Raw genomic sequence first — 23,779 nt, forward strand, 5'->3', positions numbered from 1 at the left:
TAAGAAATAAAGCACTGGCACTCCACATACACTCTTTGCCATTTTTCTTCTACTCATGTGTTTATTCTCTGTGCTTACAATGAAATTTGAGACACTTAGTTGCATGATTAATATCATTCCTTCTTCACATACACAAAGGGGTTTCTGTTTCCTGAGATCTGGATAGTTGGGAGTACGCCTGAACCAAAGCGATTCTCTCAGAATGAAGAAAGTTTCATTTCCTGTGCTACTAGTTTAGCAGTGTCCACTTCCCTATGGTACAAGCCCACAATAGCTGCGAGTTGAATGCTTTTTTTTTTTAGCTGCAGCTGCACGGTCTACAATAGAAATCAATGAAAAGGGAGAAAAAAATACAAAGACTATTGCAACTCACAGAGAGAAGAAAGGATGAATGGCTTAAGACATCTGACATTAGCTGTTGTTTTCTCTAATAAAGCTCAGAGACGAGGAGAAAGAATAGAGATATTTAGAAGAAAAAGCCTGGGGCAAAGAGAAATCTAAGCCTCTGCGAGTGAAGGGGGAGGAATGAAGGCTTACCAGCAATCATCAACCGTGGACTCATCAGTGAACACACTCTCAATGTGCCTCAATGAAGAGTGAGAGTGTGAGTCATATCTCAGCTCTGCATGCGTCTCCGTCCCTTCTCTTCACAGGACTCTGTTTCATCAGCAGCCTGTCAGTCTTTCCGATCGGTGAGGGGCACTTAGCCAGAGCAAGGGGGAGAAAACCCAGAAACGCTCTCTAAAGTTTCACTAATTCTTCAACTTAAACTTATCATGCTACATCGTTTAAAAGCTGTTTTTTTAAAAACATTATATTTTCAAAAAGAGTTTCAATGCCAATGCAAATCCGACAAACAGAAACCAAATTCTTGCCACAGGAAGTTGCCTCTTAGGGCGTGACTCCACCCGAAGTATGTCAGTAAACCATTTTAGGCTTCTCCTTTTATTTGACTAAACTCTGCATTAATGGCACCCATCATTATATCACAGAGATGAAAAAGCTGCTAAATCCCCTCGCATCCTGCCCATCCATTTCAGATTGCTTCATGATGTTGTTACACAAGGGTGTGGCACAGCACAGTGTAGACTCGGGTGGAAATCCTTAACAGAATTAGGATAGACTGATAAATTGCAGATCTTTTATACACAGACTTGGTTTCTTTAGTGTGGTCTGGTCACCTTGTAACGTAGACAGCTGCACACACTGCCTGTGGCAAAAACACACTCTCAGATTCAGTGACTCAGTAAATAAGATATATAGAACAGGAAAAGGAAACTGCTTCTGCTGCAGTTTTGATTCTGAGGTGCTTTGTTAATATATAAAAAAAGGCCCTGAACTTCAAACAGCGAGCCACAAGTAACTGGATTTGCATTCAGGCTGAGATCAAACTGGCATCACCAAAGCACCACGCCCGACATCAGCACACTGAAACTACAACTGCAGGACGTTACCTCAGGGCTTTCTTTGTGTATTAAAGGCACTGAGTAAAAGTAGTCCTGCATATACACACATCATGGGAAACAAAAAAGGCAATTCTCTATCTTAAGAAAAATACTAGAAACATGTTTATGAGGTTCATTCAACTATGAATCCTACATTTCCTTCACTCTCACGCAGTCTGACATGAACCACCAAGGCGATGTTCGAGCAATACATAATGTATGATGATATTAGGTTAAGTGGGTGGAAGGCAAAGATGTGCTACATCAGCTGCCAAGCCTCACTTGGGAAGTTCAATAACCAGGAAATGAGCTCATCATATCGGCCTTTTCTGAAAGAAAGAAAAAAAAAAGGGCAGAGAATTGTAATTTTCCCTCTCTGAAACCTCTGAGCGGCAGCGTCTCAACTAAAAACATGCAGGATATTCACAACAGCTGTGCCTATGTGTGTGATTGAAGGATTCATTTGCAAGTATCATAGTTTGTTTTAAAGGTCTGATATTGTAAACAGTGTGATTTACATATTTATTCTTTTATAATAAAGCGGGTGGAGGTGCTATATATATATATATATATATAAATACTGTGAAAGTAACGCTAAATCCACAGAGAAATGCCCACAGCCCGTATTCAGAAACTGTGCCTTTAAACAAGACGTCAGGACTTCTGTATGGTTGTGATGTCACAATTATACTTTATATATAGGTAGAAAGTGCTGCTACAGGGCCGTTACAGTCATATCCCGGCTGCAAAGACTGTGCAGAGAAACCAAGAGTGGAGATGAAGACGACCCGGAAACATTGACCAATCAAAGCAGACTTGGCTTTTTTGAGGGGGTCTTAAAGGCACAGGTGCTAAAACGGAGCATTTCAGACCGAGGGCATGTCAACATGTTCTAGCATAAACCCCAAATACAAACTTGAACCTGAAAATTTGCATAATAAAGGACCTTTAACACTTTCATGTGCCTTTTCTTTACCTGCCAAAAGAGTATAAAAATAAACTTGTAGTCCTTTAGTACAGACTGGTGTTGCAGGGATCAGTATCCATACACATGAGCGCCCTCTTCTGACAAACCGGGGGAGCTGCACACAAAGTCAAGTTACTGCAGATTAAATGAGATCATGATACAAATTGAAAACAACAAAACTATGTTTTAATATCAAAGATGATCCGGGAAACCTTAATCAGTAGATTGACAATAGTATGACATCAAGTGGATGACTTCAGGACAACTTGTGTCTCTAATGTTTGCATTTTTCAATACAATTCAAGTGCAGACCATTTGTATAAAAAAACATTAAACTGTAGGAAAGGTACATCTAGGTTACACTAGATGATATATCCATGCCTGACATATTATTAAAAGTTAAGGCAACTGATACATTTCAAACACATTTGCCATCTAGATCCAGAGTTCATCAGCATATTTAGCTTAAATGTGACACTGCTGGTGTTTTAGACAGAACATTAAAGAATCCGTCTGCTTGGACCAGAGATCATTTCTCTCTTCATAAAAGAAACTATTTTCTTAAAAACACCTCCTGGAGTCCAGACTGTGAGACTCCTTTAGATATTGTGCGTTTCATGCGGTACAAAGGGTCTACTGAAGATCCAGTCACTGTGCTACTGTTTTAGACAAGACATCATTATGAAGAAAACAAACTGACTGAAAAGCATGATACAGTATGACAGGACACTTTTACAAAGCTACAAATATGCTTCTGCCATCATTAAGTTATCTACCCTAAACCCTGCTCCGATTCAAGTCATTTTTCTACCAAAGACACGTCGGATACAGTAGACTGTAGCCAACAGAAATGAAGATAACATTTTCTACCTTCTAATGGATGATCGCTTTGTTCCTTGACATACTTTGGCAACGTTAAAGAAGCATCCGTATGGGTCTGGAAAACAGCTTTGGTTGTTGTAGCTAACCACAGGCAATGTCGAGTGCTTCCTTACTGACATAATATTGATAATTACTCAGGTAAATGCAATACATCACACATCCAATACAGCACTAATACTTTGTTTGCACATTTGAAGGCAACATGATGCTCGTGCAGTAGAGCCACAGCAAAAGAAGCAGTTTGAAACTTTATACTGCAGTTACGGCTTCACAGGAGAGAAAACAAATCAATTTCTGCAATCCATCTCCCTGACTGTCTCAAAAACAGACAGACTACTATAAGGTGGGTATAGTATTGCGAAGTCATATGTTTCTAGTGTCTTCCGCAAAGTAGTTTTTGGAGCAAATAATGTGTTTCGAGTGTAACCATCCTGTCTAGACCGCAAGTGTCCCTGACTCATTTTTCATCTGCACATCTCACCAACAGATACAATCTCAGTTTAATCTATGCAGCTGTCTGCACCTGCTCCGTTATTGCGACCGGAAGCTTTCATTTATGCGTCAAGTCTATTGTTTTCTCTTGACAAATCGGTATAATTGTGAGGTTTACCACTTCACTACATTATGACACTTGATTGTTTCTGATGGTATTTTTTTCCCACCTTTAATGCCTATTTATTGATTCTGTATTGTGTTATCACAATCTTCATGTGTAAAGCATAGAATTATGAGGGGGAAACATTGTTTAGCGTCACAGGAATGCTGCACACTGCACAGAACGTTTGGCTGATGGACGCTTTGAAATGCTCGGCTTCAGTGACGTTTGCGGTCTAGACTACAGTTTGAGACATTATTAAGAAAAAGGATACTTCGGTGAACACTTTTTTGTCCTGTCCTCAAGAGGTAACCTATTTTGAAATACTATAAAAGAAAAAACACAACAAAAAAACAGTCCGCACCATGTGTGCACCACTGCAGTCCTCATCATGGCACCTGTATCCACTTGGTATTTTGACAATGTTCCTGGTTCAACATTGTCCATCATTAAATACATTAGAAAACATACTGTTTCCTTTTAAAAGAAGTAACACAGAAATGTCTGAGCCATCCATGATGGTGCTTATTCCTGTCCACACAGAGGAAAGGGTCATTCCTGCGTCTGCCCTCAGTTTCTTCTTCATGGACAGGAAAGAGAAATGGTCCAATAAGAAGACTGTTACTGTTACACATTCCTTCTACAGAGTGCTGGTCCAGCTGATGGCACCTCCTCCTTCATATGAGTGATGAGGTCTGACCCATGTACAGCATGTTGGTACAGAGACACTGTGTGGGAGTCGGGAGTGTGCAGTGCATCCCTGTGGTCAGCACGGGGAGGACAGTGAGTCTTCTCGGAGGTCAAGGAGGTCAACTTCAGTTCACCAGCAGGACGTCCTCGTATGTTGTTGTTCTGGAGGAAATCAAAGAAAGATAAAACCATGTTCTATAGTCATAATATTTTATATCATTGTCATATGTTGTGTTTTTACAGTCACATAACGGTGGTATTTAAGATATCTGTCATCTTCAAAAAACTGATCTTTAAAGATTGTTTTGGGGTGCAATTTGCTTTTAATTTGATAGTGATAGAGTGATACAGACAGGAAATGTGAGGAGAGAGAGGTGTTCGACAGATAACAAAGGTCCCTGTGCAGTAGAAATGTGTGAATTGTCTCTGACGCCATTCAAATCTGTGTGTACTCTTAAATAATCCACCAGACATCCTTTTATTTTCTGCGCTTTAGAGACCCTCAACCCAATCTTTGGTTTGAGAAAGTCTTGGTCTGCTAAAACCCCCTCAAAAGCATGGATGCATTTTGTTTTCGGATATATCAGGAATCTCACAAAATGTCTCTTATTAATGAATTAATTCTATTGTTGTGTTGTTTAGAAACATTTAGATATAGAAATCCAAAATATTTATTCAGTCTTCATCCATCTTGTGCCCTCTGCTCCTCACCTGTCACAGCAGCAGAAGAATGAGCACGGCGACGTCTCCAGACCTCTGAACTTCCCAGAGTTTGGTGTGTCCGTACACTCTGCTATGAAGGCATGCAGGTCTGTGATGTGCATGGGTTCTTGGGTTTGGTGCTGTGGAAATCAAACAGTTATTTTTTTATTCTATTTTTCTCCTGTGTGTGTCCGTTCCACTCCGGGAGTCGTAAAAGCAGAAATGATAACCTGGTGTAAGTCATTTCCTACCTTGATGGTCTCGTAGGCTCCTGTGATGAGAGCGATAAACAGCGACAGCACCATGTAGATGAAGAGGGAGATGAAGGTGTACAGGTAAACTTGGCTGAACAGCCACACCAGAGTGCTGCTCTCCTGCATCCCAGCGAACGTCACAAACATGTCGTCCCCGTTAATGAGGGAGAACAGGCACTCTGATACCATGGACAGAGACCGGAACTGAGGGACAGAGAACAGAAAGCTCAATAAACCCTCTAAAGACATTGTTTATACAGGAAGGAAAGCCTTTAGTTACAGTATTTAATGATCCACAAATGAGTTTACTCTCTGAAAACTGTTTAAACTGAAGAAATCTGAAGTGTCCACAGAGACACCAGAGTTTCTTATGGGAACCAGGTTTTACCTAAATTATTGAGGACAAATGGGGACAGTCTTCTCCATTTAAATCTGGTTTACTGATTTGGGCCAATATTAAGGAGTCGTGTATTTTCATATATTTCAAACATAAAATATATTCCAAAATTGTAACAAACAAACTGTTTTTCAAAGGCTCTCAAATACAGAGACTGTAGATTTCAAAATGTAGGACAAAATACTTCTTATTAGTATCTAAAAGTTGTTTAAAAGAAGCAATACGTCAAAAAGAGTAAGCATAGATGAAAATTAATTAATTAAAAATGAATTCATGAACTAATATAAATATAAAAAAATGTATCACCAAATGGCATGCTGGCACTTGTATAATAGGGACAATGTAAAGATTCGACTAATGGTACTTAGTGATGTATTGTATAGTTTTTTTACTGTATGACTTTGTTAATAATAATTAATTGTCCTTTTTATTGTTTATTTTTAATTGTATGCCAAATCACTCGTGTAAGTAATTAGACAGGACTTCAATTGAACATCAATAGAAAAAAGCGTACTACAACAAATAATCACATCCACGTCTACAAGGGTTTCAGTTGTGTTCACCTTGACGTGGTATGGTCCCAAAACGATCCAGCCACAGAAGCAGTAGCCCAGGTAGATGACGGCCACGCAGCAGCAGAACCGAATCACATTAGGGAACGCTGCTCGAAGTGTCACGATGAGGATCTGTGGGAGGCAGAGAAACATCAGACAGATTAAACTACAATGTGAGAGAGTGCAGGCGCTTGATTAACAGGATTATTACATTACATCAACCAATTTAAAGGAGCATTTCTGCACCGTTTGACAAGTTATTAAATCAACAGGAACTTTATCATCAGTTGATGCACACCAGTGTGACTTACATTGTACTTCTGGAAGAATGTGAGGTAGCGAATTACTCCGACCCACACCAAGAGTGTGGAGGTTCCCAACAGGATGCCGCACAGGTCGTATGAGGACATATTCTGTCAGGAGACAAGAAAAGATAATTAAAGGTTCCATTTTATAAAGGTGAATAAGTGAGGGGTCCTTAAAGAGACAGAAGCTAAAACGGAGCGTTTCAGACGAGTGTATACAGGTATATTCAGACAGACAGTATGAGAAAAATAAAGCCTGTAAACATGTTCCAGGTCATCAAGCCACAATGGACTTTTGTAGAAATAGAAATGTATTTTTTTTTAAATAGGCCATTAAACATATATTCAATATCATCATGATCATGAAAACATAATATATACAGATATTTTCATCCCTGCATACAGGGAAGGTGGCATCAAATCTGTATGCATTGTATACAGTGTATATATAATATACATAAGCGCATTCACATGTGTACACAGACACACATTGAGCAGTCATGTATGCAGTAGACATATATATGTACATATATATATATAGTATATATTTTTTTAAACATAAAATGTACATATATGTTCATCCTGCATTCAGAGAACCTTACACTTAAAATAAACTGAGTATGAACATCACAACTGTTGCCGCTGATTCTTACAAATAAAAATAACATTAACACCATAACTGCATAACTCTTTTACTGTTAACACACAAAGTAAGTAAGGCCTACAAAGCAGGTTGTTATAGTTGTGAATGTGCCTTACTCCTGATAACAGTTTCAGTGTCTGGGGTCCCAGATCTCGCTCAATGTCCAACCTGTTCCTCTGGTTAGTAAACAAACATTCAGCGTCATATTTGTGCTTCACCACCTTCATCTATGAACCACAATGTAAACTTAGGTTCACTATTTTCAATTAAATGTTGGGTACAGTGGCAACGACTGCAAATCTTTCGCGCACATCAGTCAAACTAAAAATCTAACAAAATAAACGTCCAACATCAGATGGCATTTAAAACAGATTAATTTTTTCCCTTCTTACTCCGAGACTCTTTCAGAATGAGTCCGCAAGGAAGCATGTTCTAGTAGAAACCCAAAATACGAGTATGAACTTGAAAATGGGCATAATATGGGATCTTTAAAGACGTAGGTGCTCACTGGCATCAGCTTAAGCAACTAACCACAAGGACAAACAGCCGATGTTAACACTTAAAGGAGCTCTACTTGAAATACTGAAAAATAAAGTGAAATACCAAAGTTTTTTTCATGACCACATGCACTAATAGGCACGTGCAGCCGGACCGTCTATCACAACAAACAACTCATACTTTACAGATTTGTTTGTTGCTGTGTCAATGCTCTGAATATCGAGTACAGTGCCCTTAAGAGAAGTGACGGAAAGCAGAACACACCTTAGATTCAATGCCGATTTTGATGAAGCTGCCAGTGATGGTGAGTATGTCGCTGACGATAAGAAGGATATACCACCCGTTAATGAACTCCATCCGGTCTGCCCAGCTCACTTTACGATCCAGAGTCTCCTTAAAGAACTGCACAAACTCCTGAAAAGCACACAGAGACAGTAAGAGAGGAATTACAGTAATACTAAACATCAGGAATTTTACTGCAGGTTATCATTAAATGGGAAACCTTTTCATCCATACTCTCTTTTTCTCACAATTACAATTTGCTGCTGTTCAAAGCGGCTTCTGTTGAATATTTTCCCTTAATTGTATCAGACGTTTCGCACCTGTTGCAGTATGATGCCTCGCAGTATGGAGCGTCCACACAGCAGCAGTGACAGCATGCACACCAGAGCCACAGCGACATCAAACGCTACACGTGTGTAGTTCTCAGCTGGAGAATAAAGGGAGGAAGCAGAGCTGTTAGCAGATAGATAGATGTAGTAATTGTAAACCACTACTGCTATGGGCTGGTGGTGGTGTATAAATGACTTCATGCAATGAAACTTTCTGTTTTAGAAACATTCCAGTTTCACATCAAGGCCATTACCAATGACAGGGCCAAAGACAGCGTTTTCCCATCTCACTAACATCTCAGCAACATCCCACAATTCATTTTGTGATGCTGAAACTTTAATCCATGTATTTGTATCTTCCAGACTTGATTATTGTAATGTCCTGTTCTCTAGTCTTCTAATTGTGCCACCAGAGGTCTTCAACTTACTCAGAATACTGCAGCCAGAATCTTTACTAAATTAGAAACTACGAGCACATGACGCCTGTTCTGGCCTCTCTGACCTCAAGCTACAGCTGATTTTAAGGTTCTTCTTTTAATATATGAAGCCCTGCAAGGACTCACACCTGCTCATTTTATCTGAGCTTCTTACTCCGAATATACAGGCACCCCCTCTCTGCTCCCTTGATGCTGGTCTCCTGGTCATTCCACCCGTAAACAAAATATCAGTTGCTTACAAAGCATTTTCGTACCGTTCCCCTCTTCTCTGGAATGGCCTCCCATTACATGTTAAATAAACTCAAACAGTTGAACATTTTCATCCGGATTGAAAACCCACCTCTACTCTTTATACAATAGCCGACTATAGCACATCATCTTTTCTGCGTCCTCTAAGAACAAACATTTTAACTTTTTGTTTTGCTATTACTATAATAATTTTGTTCAACTGTATTATTACTGCTTGTTATTTATTGTAAAGTGCATTGAGACAATGTCTAATGGTGATTTTACACTTTATATATATTTGATTGATGGATAGAAGCAACTTTTAATATAGATTTCTTCATGTTATGATGAATGGCCAATGCTCGAAACGTCCGTGGGGCAACTGAATTAATCAGTAAAGGTGGAGTGTTGTTCATTCATTCATTCATTCATCTTCAACCGCTTGTCCCTTTCAGGGTCGCGGGGGACCGGATCCGATCCCAGCTGACATCGGGCTTATTTATTTATTCATATATACTCATGTTCTTTAACACCTTTGCTAGCTTGCTACTGGTTCATTATCATCTCTCAGTTCTATGACTACTATAAGTCTTGCGTCACCTGCTGAGTCCCATCCATCCACTCACCCTTCTCACCTTGTCCAGAGACGCTCGGGTCTTTACACTCCTTTATTGACGCCTCGTTTTCTAACCGGATCTTCACCTTGCCGCTGTGAGCCTTGTTGTCCATGACTATCTGGAGAAGACAGACGACCAACAGGCAGTTCATAACCTTTGAAACTGTAGTGTTCCAGAAAATCAAGTATTTGTATTGAAATATAGACAGGGCAGGGTTTAGCTGTTTATCGCAACTACCACGGTTACGTCTCCTGTAATATTTGCAGAAATTTGATTTCAAATTCTTTGTGTAATTTAGTCACACGAAGAACTTGAAATGAGTAATAACACACATTTTGAACTTTCTAAAAAGATTTTCTTAAGACTAAATATTTTAAAGCTCAACTGTTTTTTATATATAATAACAAAATGAAAGTAAGAAGCATTTAGTATTCTCCACCAGAATTACAGGACAAACTGTACATGGAAGTGTAGAGAAGGCTTTGAAAGAACATTTAGACATTAATGTAGGGAGAAAATATGTACAGAAAATATAATTTAACAGTTGAATTTCTAAAAGAAATCTGTGAAAAAAAACAACAATCATCATCATCTGGGGGATCATGGTTTAGATCTAACTAATGGTGAGACTATGTCAAAATGTGTCTTAAACAGGTCTAATTAGCAATAAATCTGGGTATCTTAAAGTTTTTTCTAACTAAGAAACATGCCATCAAACTGCACAGCTCCCTTCACTCTGGCATAAAATGTTTGCCTTCTTGAAGAAGACACAAAACACAAAACTCTATTTTGAGCTCAGCAGTAAAATAAAATATTTAAGCCTGTGAACCTCATGGCCCCCAGATAAATGAGGTCTTCAGCAGTACTGGGAGCTGAATCATCGACACTTTGCCTCTTTTTCACTCACCGTTATGGAAAAAGTGTAGCAGTCTGGGATCTCATTGTTGATGATGGTCTGTATATTGATCGCCTTCAACTGGAACTCTATGGTGACGTTAATGAGCCTTGAAAAAAGAAACCAGCTGACATTTCATGTTTCCGGAACGACTTTAAACAACGAACACACAGGAAGCAGGATGAGACACTTTGCATACCTTTGTGTAGTTTTGTGCCCAAACCTGTGTGAGTGTTCTTGTATACATGCTTGTGTGTATGTGTGTATGTGTGTGTGTGTGTGTGTGTGTGTGTGTGTGTGTGTGTGTGTGTGTGTGTGTGTGTGTGTGTGTGTGTGTTCGTGTGTGCAGCCGAGATAGGTGACTTGTCGATTGTAATCATCAGATACAACAGAGATAAATCTCACCAATGGAGGCCAAATGAGGAGAAAGCTGAAGCCATGTGAAAAATGAAGCCTTACTTGTGGAACTTGAGTGTAAAGTTCTTGTAGCTGCTGGTGAGAGGTCCTGGAGGAGTCGCCAGCGGGTCCACACCTACACAGTCTGAAATTAGTGGAGAAAAGACAACCATGATGAGTGAATACTGACTATACTGAAGAGAGAGGGAGAAAAAATGAATGTCCCATTTTTTATGAATTTTTACTTTATGGCTCTACAACCTTACAAAACGTCTAAAAACAAAGTATGAAATGTTATCAGAATTATAAGAAGTAGGAGATCTCAAAGATGCATTAGCCCTACACACAGTGAAGAAAGATTGAAAGAAGAAAGAGGTTGTTACCAATGTTCGGACTTCCTCTTAATTTGGTCAAATTGTATTCAGAAACACACTTATATGAGGAAGTAAGAAGCTCTGAAGGGGTGAAATCGCTTCTCTATTCTCAAAAGGTAAAAGGTTTACATCACAATGTTATAACAGGACTAGAGTATATGATAATATAATGAGCCAGACTACAAAAAACACCCAATTAGCAACTTCTTTTAAAAGTAAAAACTATTCTCCCATTAGAGTCCCTTTAGTTGTGACACCATACACTTGGGGGACAGCGGAAATATCAACGATAAGAAACTGATACGTATACTCCTGGCAGCAAGCAAAAAGGCAGTGACGGGGAAGTAGCTAAAATCAGAGCCACCCATCACTGGATGGGAATGGATAGAAATACTTAATGAAATATAGACTATGGAAAAGCTGAAATTTTCACTCAAAGGCCAAAAAGACATTCAGTGGACTGAGTACATCAAACCCTTAAGATCAGACTTTATCTGGCCTGACAAAATAATTAGAGGTAACTTGACTATACATACGTTTTTCTATTATTATCCTGTTTGGTTTTGTTTGTTTCACTACCATTACCCGTGCAATGTAAAAGCTTCTTAGTTCAGGCGTTTAAGGCGTTAAACATAAAAAACATGTGGAAGAGCTAGACAGTGAATAAAATTCGATATACTGCAAATCCCTTGTTCCCCGTTTGTATGGACAATGATGTATGTATCTACTTGCAGTAACACTTTTATGTACAATCTACACTGTGAAAGGAATGCTTTTCCCAAAACACAGAGAGAAGAAAGTAAACCTATAGACCTTTTCAACAGAATTCCATTGCTAGGCAACAACCTTGGTCCTTGGTAACTTCCTGTCAGTTGATGCCATTCACATTCCCTGCAACAGGAAATAATCTAGGAGTGATTTGGAATGTTTATGTTTACATCTTTGAAAAGGTCCCTATGAAGACAAGATATCAACATTAAATCGCCTGAATCGATACAAAACCCTTTCATGCATCCAGGGATATTTAAAATAACAATGCATGAACCTCTGTCAAGGTGCAATCTACAAAAGCGCACTGCACTCATCATAGAAAAAAAATGTTGTCCTTATCACGTCATTATGACCTCTGTATCTCATGATTGTGACTCACCATCTCAGGTGTTACACCACACTTCAGATTCTGTGACCTGTGGCAAATTGCTATACTGCCACGGTAATCGTTTTTGATCATTTTTATCACCACACAAAGACCTCTTGTATGCATTTTCTGATGCACGACTTCGTACCCATGAATCAAGTCATTCTGTTTCCACTGCTCCTGAAGGATCACACAGCACTTGCAAGCAGGTCAGAGTGTGCTTTCCCCTGGAGCAGTGCCAAGGGATGCATGTGCAATGTTGACATCACCGTCCAAAAGGGCCCGCCCCCGCCTGTCAACATACGGTCTCTGCTCCACGCACACAGTGTGTCAACCGTCACTCGCTCATCTCCCATTTTACTAAATATATCCACTCCCGCTGTGTTTTCTCCCTCTCTATATGTGTTTTGAACATTTTAACAGTATGTACACTGACTGATCAGCTCAGTCTTTGTGTGTCTGTGTCACTGTTTCACTGTTTTAGGGAAATAGAGTCAATAAATCAGATTAACACTGTTGATTTCTTCCCATGGAGCCGACATGAAAACTACTTTGGTTTTGTACGTTTCTGTCAGTCATCAGGTGAAGGCAGGTTATCCAGCTGCTGTCACTCAGCTCAGGAGCTGCAGACAAACGGCAGAGACCAAACCGTCCTCTCTACTCGTCACATAAGGAGGATTGGGGTTTGTCAGGTTGGATGACCGCTTAGGCGCAGACACTGAGCCTGTAACTTCTAGCCTGATGTTAAAGAAAGCTGCGGGGCTCACATGTTACGTTTTTGTGTTAACTTCTTACAGCGCTTACATTTTGTTCCTGTTTCACTCTGTTACCATTTAGCTACTTATGTATTGATATCGTGAGACAACTTTTTACCTCGACGAGAAATATCCTCACATTTTAATATTGTGAAATCTCTCGGGACGATATCTCAACACACCTCTACTTCTCATTAAACAATACATTTCTAATGAGCAATTATGAGATACTCGTAATCATGAGATGCAAAGCCATACTGTCATTATGAGATAAGGTTGAATTATTTCTTAAAAAGCCTTTGCATCTTTTTATTTGAGTATACACTCTGGTAGCTATTTGAGTGAGAGCCAGAGTGCTTGCTCAAACATTCGTCCTACGTTTCTCTTTGAAGTGATAAAAGAGGAGACTTATGTTACTCCCTCAGTCAACAATTGTCCCCCTGCCCAGTCTGCAGATTAACACTCTGCTTAGCATTATATATACAAACGAAGCATGAAACACCCCTTTCAGAACACTTTCTTCTTCATGTGGTCTGCTTTTGTTGCGTTGTCTTCACTTTTTTCTGTGTGTTTTAGTGGAAAAAGGGAAGCGTGCATCAGCTGCTCTGGTTAACATGAAGTGACACAAATGCTCACAGTGCACGTCGAGTGATGGGACAATCAATCTCCATTAAATTGAAACAAAAATGGTAGAACTAAACCTATGCCACGGTATATATCGGCTTTGATGTTCTGTTCATACTCATTACACGCCCCACCATTAAATGTGAACTGATGTTCATAAGCTTTTCTAACAACTCTTCTGACTCAGCACACCGCAAAAAATCAATGTGATCCAGTTTTTTTCATTTATAAAGTGAATCTAGTTATGCCGCTCCGTTGCGCTGTTGTTCCGCCATTTTACAGTTTGAATTAAATCCCGCCTCTTCTGCTAAGTAGACAAAATGTCGGTGATTGAGGGCGTTGAGTGTCCATCCATCCACACTCAACAGTTTGGACGTTTTTTAGTGTGCGACTGGATAAATGCAGTACACTGCATTTTACCGACTTACGGCATGCACGCACTTCCATCCTCAAAAGGCCAGTTTGAGGGTGGAAGTGCGCAATTTGGGACATAGCAACACTGTACATTCAAGTTCATGTACCTGTGATGATGCGAGGGTCTATACTGAAGGTGTCATTGGCTGGGTCGATGCTTCCCTTCTTGTAGTACTGTTGGCAGAGGGAGAGCGCACTGCCGTTCACACCAAAACCGAAGACGTATGCATAGCGTCCCACTGTGGTCTCTGGTAAGGCCAGATACTGTGGAAAGGACAAGATTTAACTGAGCAGGGAGCCAAGTACTGAAGGTATATTGGTACCCAGTGGTTTTTGGGGGGCTGTGACAAGAATCTCTCTAACACCATCTTCCAGTCAACTCATATATTTTTCACAGCAAGCATCTATTTTTCGTTTTCCTCAAGGTTACCTGCTCCACGGCATAGAAGATGTGGTCGTAGACGTCATTCTGCGTGTAAACAGCAAACGAGTCGTCTGAGGACTCATCGTAGTCTTTGAGGAAGAGGTGCTTGAAGGTCATAGTGTTCTCCTCCTTGAAGGTCACCACCACCTGGTTACTGAGGCCAAACAGCACTAACTGCAGCAAAGAGAGAGAGTGGGGACAAAGAAAACCCCTGAGGCCGTACGTTCCAGGTGCACCTTTATAGCTGCAGGCTGTTTCTGCTTAAGAACTATATTATAATTTATGGCTCATTCATCACTTAAGCAGAACTTTGTGTTTTTGCACATCATAATTCACTAACAGCTCCCACCCAGGAAACCTAGATAGAGATGTGCACTGACAAGTAGAGTAAAAATAGAACGCCTGTGAACATTTCTGACAAAAATTTAATTTGGGTTGAGGTGAGAACATTGCTGTCTCTTCCACTGCTGCACAACACAGTTCACTCAAGCATCGACAACATGCAAGACAGCATTTTCTTTAGTAACGTAACTTTATTGATATATCATGCAGGGATAAACTGAAAATTATTAATGTTTTTAGTCATGCACAGGCATACATAGACTTGAAAAAGTTAGAAAAATGAGTTGGGATAAATTACTAGACTGCATTATATCTTTATGTCTTACAATTGTCTGCTGTATTTGTGTCTAAAGAGTAAGACCTTGAAGTTTTTAGTAATAATATTTTGAGTGAATATCACTAAAGATTTTCCAATTTTATAGGCGCACTATAAGAGTCATTTTCCACATTGAGCTTCATTTGTTAAACTGGCAAAATTAAGATGAAAATGTCAGATTTGTGACTTAGTTTGAGCAGAAAAAAGGAACCAAAATGAACCTAGACAGAGGGACAATAAATACTCCTCAGGAAACCGTAATCTGAGTTCATGCGTAAGAGTAAACACTTTTTTTATCAAACAGTATTGTTCAGAACTTCAACCTTATATATGTTCACTAAAACAGAAATATCCAACAGGACTTGGGCAGGACAGAAAGTGTACATACAAAGACATACTGTAAATAAAGAGGCCCAAATGAAAAACAAGATTTTGGTGCAAAAACAAAAGAGAAATACAGGATCTGACGTACCTGAGCTGTGACAATAATGATCTTGAGCAGCTGCAGGATCAACTTGTAAGGCTTGCGGCCCTTGGCGTGATATTTATCACAAGGGCTCATGAAGAAATATTTCAACTTCCTGCGAATGGCCTCCTCTTTCTGATCAGCCCCAACCCAATGAGCAGCTGTGGGAAAACGATGGTTGCTATGGTTGTTGCCGTCATGGTTACTCTGATGGTCATACTCTCCGCTGCTGTCTGTGGAGCCGTAGCAAGTCACTGAGCTGGTCAGGCCTTCTCGTTCTGACAGAAAACAAAAGGAACGTTTATTTTCTCATGCAGATTTGGAGATTTCTAAGAATTTAATCTAAACATGATAAAAAAACACTTAATAATCTGGGATCAGGACTCCTACTCAAACACAACTGATGAACAAGCTGAACGGACAGAGAAACTCAAAAATATTTCACTGTGAAGCACATCTTAAAACATCTTAGCTTAAGTGTTTGTAGTGGTCAAACTCAAAATCATGCGTGTGATGACAACGCCAGGGTCTGATCAATGAATTGTCCAATGAATGATATACTGGTGCTGGTGTATACAACAAGAAATTACAATTTTCGAAACTTCAAACCCACAATGTGAAGTACTTTATAAACTCTATGTGAGGGAAGATTCTTCTAAGTTAGTTTTACAATCCTCCATCATCATCATTACGACGACATTGCCTTAACTTTTTCACCTCATTAGAGCTACTATTTATTAAGTAGGGCTGCAAGTAAAGATTATTTTCATTGTCGATTAATCTCGATTTGATTCAATTGTTTAGTTGTTTGGTCTATAAAATCCTGAAAAATGTCGATTTTGATGTGTATCCCAAAGCCCAAGATGACATCCTCAAATGTCTCGTTTACTAGCATAGAGGAATAAAGACACTAGAAAACATTCAGATTTAAGGAGCCAATCAAATCCAACCAATTAATTATCAAAATAGTTAGCAATTACTTCATTAGTTGACAACTAATTGATAAATATTTGCAGCCCTATGTGACAGTCTTGTGACAACTGTCAGGGTTTTTTCACCCCCAAGAAATTGTTTAGCCGAAGTGGTTGTTAGCAACCCTGATCCTGATGCATCTTGTGACATGAACAATTCATTTAGTGGGCGATGCCCTTAAAAAGGCACTCTACTTGATATTTAGAACACCATTTTTGAAGTTATAGTAGAGTAATAACGTCCTGAGCAGAGAATGAAGTCACTTTCTCTGTGTGTGTGTTGTAGTCTGTGTTTCTTTGTTGTTTGTTGTGATAAACAACCCGTCCGTGTGTGCATGTGAGTGCATGTGAGTGCATGTGGCTTTCCCAACCCACAGTTTTTCAGTATTCTGAGTAGAGCACCTTTAACGACTGAAACGCTTTAGAAGTATTGCAAATAGCTCCACTGCTGTTTTTTGTTACCTAATGTTTGCATCCTAAAACGCTTAACGAAGATGGTAAACTGAGCATTTAGCTCAAACAACTGCAGCAGTACACTAACAGTAGCTAGCATCGTTTTAGTTGTTCTTTGTTGAGGGTAAAGTGGCCAATGTCTGCTATAAATCACAAGAACGCCTCAGTATATGAGGCATGGATAAAAAGAACTAGGTCACAAGGCTGTTACTCTAAAGAATGTCAAGGCGATGTTAACTCTGATGTCCAGTACCAAGACAAGAGTCCCTATTGTGTAGTCCAACAGTGACTGTAACAACTGGTAACAAGTATTTCAAATTGCTGATCCCATGTCCAGCCATTTCATGCAAAACTTGACTCCACTTTCTACTCAGTGACACTGACTTCTTCCTGTCAACACCACACGTGTGCCAGAGCCTGAAAAGTATATCTTCAGCTTTCGCCTACGTCTGACACCTTCTTTTTGTCTCGCAGTGTGTATGGATGTACTTGTCTCTGTCCCCTCTGGCGCATTGAACATGTGCTCAACGCGGCTACACATGTGATTTAACCCTTTTAACTCTGGTGCTACAAGGATTAATGGAAACAAATGTTCCTCCAAAGAACAGGGCCCACACATGGCCAATATTTTACTTTTACAGTTGTATTAAGAGTGTCAATGAATTCTTCTAAATTTGGAGAGAGGAGTCATTTTTATGTGTAGAAAGGTATTTCAAAGTATGTTTATATGTTTAGTAGGAAAAGTGAGGCAGATTCCTTAAGAGCTGACAAATCTTAACAGTCTGGCCTGACTGCGTTTGACGTATAAGTACGTAAGTATAAGTACAAGTACAGATATTTAGGAGACTATGTATGAGATTACATGGAATAAACCCGCCGCATTTTGGGGCAGAACAGGGAAACACTACCAACCACCACTTTACCAAAAATGTTCGCCAAAGTGTGAGGACAAGGGCTTTTAAATAATATTAAGAACTTTGGCACACTGGTTTCCACTGGCTTAGACACAATATTAAAGCAAAATATAATATGTTATAACCCTAATATCCTAAATCCAAGATATACCTGTATCTGACATTATATTTGGTGTTTTCAGTTGAAATCTGATGTCTGATTTGAAATCTTCCTCTGCAGTAAAAGTCATATGCTCTGGGCTGCCATTCAATTATTGTCTATTCTAAAGTGACCACTAATTTGTTCATTCACCTTTTTAACATTATGTAATTGTTTTTTTAATCAATTCTTCTTGAATTGTGCTTGTACTGCTTTATTTGTGTTTTTTGGATGCTGTTTGTGAATGTTTTTTTTTCTCATGTCTCTCTTGACAAATAGATCCTGATCTCAGTGAGACTATTGGCAATTTATGGTCGGGAACACAGCTGGTCAACGTGTCGTTTCTTTGTAGGAAAGCCACAAATCAGAAAGAAGGCTAATAAGGCTTAATACCTGTCACATGCTTTTAGCTTGCTGGACCAGGCTGCATTAAAGAGACATGAAGAATGGGGTCACTCCGTTTATTTCAGTCTGTTTACATTCAGGAAATGACTTGTTGCGTATTCAAAATCAGCATGAACAAGGTTAGATAAAGTGCTGAGTCAGAATGGATCCACACTCAACAGACACACAATAAGTCAGCAGAGCAAACCACCAGCTTAGCAGAGTTGTCTAATGGGAATGAGAAGTGAAACAGGAGAAATAAACTGCTGGTGTTCAATATTAGTCAGCACTAACTGTGGATGAAAGTTCAACAACACTACAGAGAATAACTAGAGACTGGAATAGCTCAGGATGCTTGCCACATGTTGTGTTTTGAGGTGGACTGGTTCAAGTCCAGCACGGACCAAGTAAGGAGAGTGGACTGATAAATGGAGAGGGGCCAGTTCACCTCCAAGGCACTGCCAGGGTGCCCTTGAGTAAGGTACAGACTCCTTAACTGCTCAGGGGCGCCTGACAACGACATCTCTCCAACTACATGAGTCCTGTGTTTGCGTGTGTGCATACATACCAATATGTATAAGGAGTAAAAATGAATTTCAACCTGGGGGGCAATTATTCACAATGCAACTCAAGCTCCAACACTTCAGGTAGGTTATGCTAGAAGTACAGCAATTGTAGTCCCAAGCCGCTAGCCTTAATCAGAGATTAGGAGTGGGCTGGTGTGAGAGGTGGTATCATAGACTAAAACATGGATGTAGCATTTCCGTCGATGTCGGTTCTCTCAGCTTGATCCAGTCGTACTTGCCTACGGGAGATGCCATCTTGTCAGACTTTAACTCCACCTCACTTTCTTTTACCAAAAAATGGCATTGATGTGACACGTCCATCTGGCTGACGTATACCTCAGAGGAGAAGTTAGGGCCAGTGGCTAGCTGTCAATAATTATTCATAAACTTTAACCTCCAATAGTATAAAAACTAGCCTGGTACAAAAGAAATCCACCCCCCTCAGTGTTGTCATGGAGATATGACCTAAACATACAGACTACAGTGTTTTGTTGTACCAGGCCTTAAATAGGTTTAACTATGCTGTGAAAACAGTCTGTTTAACATGGGGGTCAATGAGAAACTGCTCGATCATGAAACCGGCCCCAGTGGACACTCTGAGAACTGCAATTTTTGGCACTTCTGTATTGGATCAACCAGGAAGTCCCTGAGGTTGGGGCTTGCGTGGTATGCTCACTTCTTTCTCACTCAACACTTGGGAGATTTTTTCATTTTGAAATCTTAAGTCTTCAACCCAAACTGACACTGACTCAAGTGACATCATTTAAGTCAATTAATCAGATTTTGCTCAGCTTCCTCAGGATAAAAACAGCTTTATACAACTTTTTTTCTCATATGCAGTAGTACAATCCAAGACCTGTAAATGTACATCCAGTATTCCAGACTAGGCCTTTAATGAAGCATGACATTAACCATCCACCTCAAAGTTTAAAAGATCTGGGGGCGGCCACGGGGTCGACTCCGACCTGGGGCCCTTTGCTGAATGTCTCCCCATCTCTCTCTCACCCCATTTCCCGTCCGTCCTATCTAATAAAGGGCTTGAAAAAACTGCAAAATAAGAATACTTTTTTTTTTTAAGTTTAAAAGATCTTAATCTATAAGGCAACTGATGTAATACTTTATTTTGGGTTTAAATGGTCACACCCTTGTATGGTCTAAGTCTTCAATTAACTTTAAAGTCTTTAAGACTTTGTTTTTTGCTCGATGTCTGTGAGTCTGACTGAAATGTTTACTCGGCATGACTAGACAAAGGAAGAGACTTTATGATAACCACATGTCATTTCCTGCAACTGACCAAACCTACATTTACAGGTATCATTTCCTACATTATCAAACACCTGTTGTTAACCTCTGACAACTTTAAACTGTTATGGTGAGATGAACGTCACTACATTTTCATAGAATCGTCTACAAGCGGCGTGGATTCAACAGGGGTTGCGTGCCTCGGTGAAAGAATTCAACCACCTCACATTTCATGCAGACAATAGGCGTGAGTGCAGACATATCTTTGATCGGAGGAGTGTGTCGATCGTCACGGCAGATAGCAATCGGACAAACAAAAGTGGGTGCAGGCCATTGACCGTGCCACCAGATTTGACACAAGCTGAGTAAATCTGTGAAAATATCTGGCTCTCCCGGTTCACGGCCATCTGTGGAGCGCTCGCAGAGACACTGATGTAGGTACAAGGCTGTCAGTTTAAATCCTTACAGTAACAGGGAATCTGTCAACAACTCTGTATCTGCGTTTTAATCTAGTCGGGCAGTCCACAGCAAGAGGCCACCCACAGGTCGAGAGTCCAAAACCACTTATACCCGAGTTAAAGGAAACATCTCAAGCAAAAAAGACGATGTTCATATTTTGAATTATTTGTAGGTTGGAGGGGATATTTTTATGTACTGAAATGCATCTTTCTTTTGCAGCAATGTGTTATCAGGGGAGAAAAAGGCCTAATTATAGTAGCTGCTTGTGGAGTTTTTTTGCTTTTGTGTGTCTTGTATATCACAAGCACCACTGAAACTTTTGCTCCCGCCACAATACCACAGAGTTAAGCAACAAGGTAAAGCACTTAAATGTTTGAAAAGCTAGATACAATACCTGGGTTACTCAGCAAAAATGAAACACAGACATGGTTTTAGTAGAGCAGTGAATCTTCATAATTATAGTTATTCGCTAAAAAGTAGTTCCGGTGTTCACGGTGTGGATTATCCTGAATAATTGGAGTCTGTTTTTAAAGTATTTCTATGATTTGGACACATCTAACTATATTTCTTTAAACCTATATTGTATTTGGAAAAAAAACACTGAAAGACAGGTCTCTCAAAACCTCTGCATATGCATAGCTAGGAAGAAAAATATTTTAGTAATTTGGGTGAACAGACCCTTTAACTTAGACTTTTAATCTGTATGTGTGTCTCAGAACTTCTTAAAGCCGTCAACGTCTAACTTACTAGCTTTTTTTCAATCACTTACAGTCTTAAACATTCTGGAAAGAGCAACTTAAAGATCTTTCTTGTCAAACTACAGTTTTCAAAGTCAAGAATTAACTTTTGAACTCAAGTGAAACGTCCTCCAAACACACGGCAGAGGAACACTAGAGTCTGTGGAGCGCAGTTCACCTAACCCACGTCAACAATCTGAAAGAAACTGCAGACTCAAGCATGCGTGAGACGAGCTTATGAAACGGTTCAGAGCTATTATTATGCATGAGGGAGTCAGGATGTTTGGATGTAGATTTGCTGAAAGGGGGTCTGATGGCGGTGGTGGTGCAGCGTCTGGGTCTTAATAGAGGAGAGTCTCAACAAACTTTCTTTTACACCAAAAACTCACACCAGAAGTGGGTATTGTAGCCTACAATGTAGTTGAAGGTAAATCCCCTAAAACACACAATTAGGACTCACAAGGACCAATTATTTTATAAGATAGACTAACCAATTACTTTAAAGACATTTAATTCCTTTTATGGCATTTATTGTATGATTTGCGCAATAATTTCGTCTGCTTTACAGTTGGTTCCTGCAGATTCTTTACTCTTTAAAATTTTAATTGATTGTTCTTCTGTGTTATTTGTTATTTTACTTTTCAATGCTATGAGCGCTGTTTTTCATGGTTGTCTTCTCATTTTTATGCTTTTAATGTAAAGCACTTTGAGCTGCATTTATTTCTATGAAAGCTGCTCTATAAATCCAGTGTATTATTATTATTATTAAATGTCTTTTGTTTAACCTAACAATCTAAATCCCACATGAATTCATTACGAGAATATAATATTCACTGAATAGTTGACCAAATAATAATGAATTCACAGATTGTCAAAATATGTATATTTTCAATCCACTAATGATAAGTCAAAAATAGTTTTTTGTAACAATTAAAATACAATGCCTGCACCGCTCTACAAAGCCAAAGCGAAGTAACTAGAAAAAACTTAAGCAAAAAAATAAAAGGCTCTGAAGTTTATTTACTGTCCCAACAAATAGCTGGCACACTATTGGTTGGTCATGGTTTACTAGTTTGACATTTAATAATTCTTATCCAAATCAATCCTAACCTCTGTACTTTCTGCCCCAAAATTGTGCATAAATTATGTTATTACTGATTTTGTAGTTACCGTACTTAGGCTTTGTAGGGTAGTTTAAACTACAGGCATTTTGTAAGATGACCAACTCTTTGCAGTAGAAGGAAGGAGAAAATAATATAATATCTTTGACTGGCATTTATTGTTGTAGGCGATCAAAATGAGGCCATGGGTACAGTGAAACAGATGTTATTCTGCTTTAATTGTGAAGGAGAGATGAAAAAAACCCACTTAGTCGAAAATGATTAAAATATGGATTCATCACAGCAAACACCTGATGCTGACAGAGCTGTTTCAGAAAAAAACACACATGCTAAAAATGACTCCAGAAGATGACAGAGCAGAAATACAGTAACGGTTGGTTTGACCTTAATGTTGTGGATGTCTCAACAACACCACCACCACCAACAACAACAACAACATCTGAGGCTCCACAACGCAGCTCCATAACAAGCTTAAATCCCAGAGAGAAACAACCAATAAGCAAAACATTATCTACGTGTAGAAAGACTAACGTTAGGCTACATGTAACAGTTAAACTCTGCATTACCTGAGGAGTCCTGGTGTGCTGTCGCAGCCATGACGTCATCCGTTTGACTTCAATAAACGGGTAAACCAAACGGCTAAAGCTCGAGGTAGCCGGTAACTGTTTTGTTTTTGTTATTACTGTAGTAACGGAGGACTGTTTACAGCGCTACCAGCACACAGCTGTCCTGAAAACAGCAGCCGGGGACGAGCTGCTCGCGCTGCTGCTGTTGGTGCTCTTCCTCTCGCGCAGGTCACGTGACATAACTGACAACACGTGACC

The 23,779-nt window shown here is 39.5% G+C and overlaps 1 protein-coding gene across 2 annotated transcripts; it reads right to left on the minus strand.

Moving 5' to 3' along the window:
- Positions 1–2,621: 2,621 nt before the first annotated feature.
- On the minus strand, positions 2,622–23,689 carry mcoln1a (mucolipin TRP cation channel 1a). Of its 2 annotated transcripts, none has more exons than XM_083934923.1 (14): positions 23,522–23,689; positions 15,976–16,247; positions 14,852–15,019; positions 14,529–14,685; positions 11,180–11,261; positions 10,733–10,829; positions 9,844–9,943; positions 8,535–8,641; positions 8,197–8,346; positions 6,798–6,899; positions 6,496–6,618; positions 5,533–5,739; positions 5,291–5,421; positions 2,622–4,741 (listed from the first exon to the last, which is right to left on the minus strand). In XM_083934923.1, exons 1-14 carry the CDS (start codon positions 23,550–23,552, stop codon positions 4,705–4,707), a joined length of 1,764 nt encoding a protein of 587 aa, XP_083791049.1. In that variant the 5' UTR covers positions 23,553–23,689; the 3' UTR covers positions 2,622–4,704. The 2 variants fall into 2 exon arrangements, with proteins under 2 accessions (XP_083791049.1, XP_083791048.1); XM_083934922.1 differs by having other exon boundaries at positions 9,835–9,943.
- Between the last annotated feature and the right edge of the window lie 90 nt (positions 23,690–23,779).

The sequence above is a fragment of the Echiichthys vipera genome (genome assembly GCF_963691815.1).
Source record: "Echiichthys vipera genome assembly, chromosome: 2".
In the NCBI taxonomy this organism is placed as follows: domain Eukaryota; kingdom Metazoa; phylum Chordata; class Actinopteri; order Perciformes; family Trachinidae; genus Echiichthys; species Echiichthys vipera.

Bases quoted from the DNA above. Each gene is read 5' to 3' on its own strand.
- mcoln1a (XM_083934922.1), bottom strand. From the start codon at position 23,552: ATGGCTGCGACAGCACACCAGGACTCCTCAG. The intron at 16,248-23,521 runs GTAATGCAGAGT...GTTTTCTGTCAG, and splicing joins AGCACACCAGGACTCCTCAG to AACGAGAAGGCCTGACCAGC. The intron at 5,740-6,495 runs GTGAACACAACT...TCTGTCCCTCAG, and splicing joins TGGGACCATACCACGTCAAG to TTCCGGTCTCTGTCCATGGT.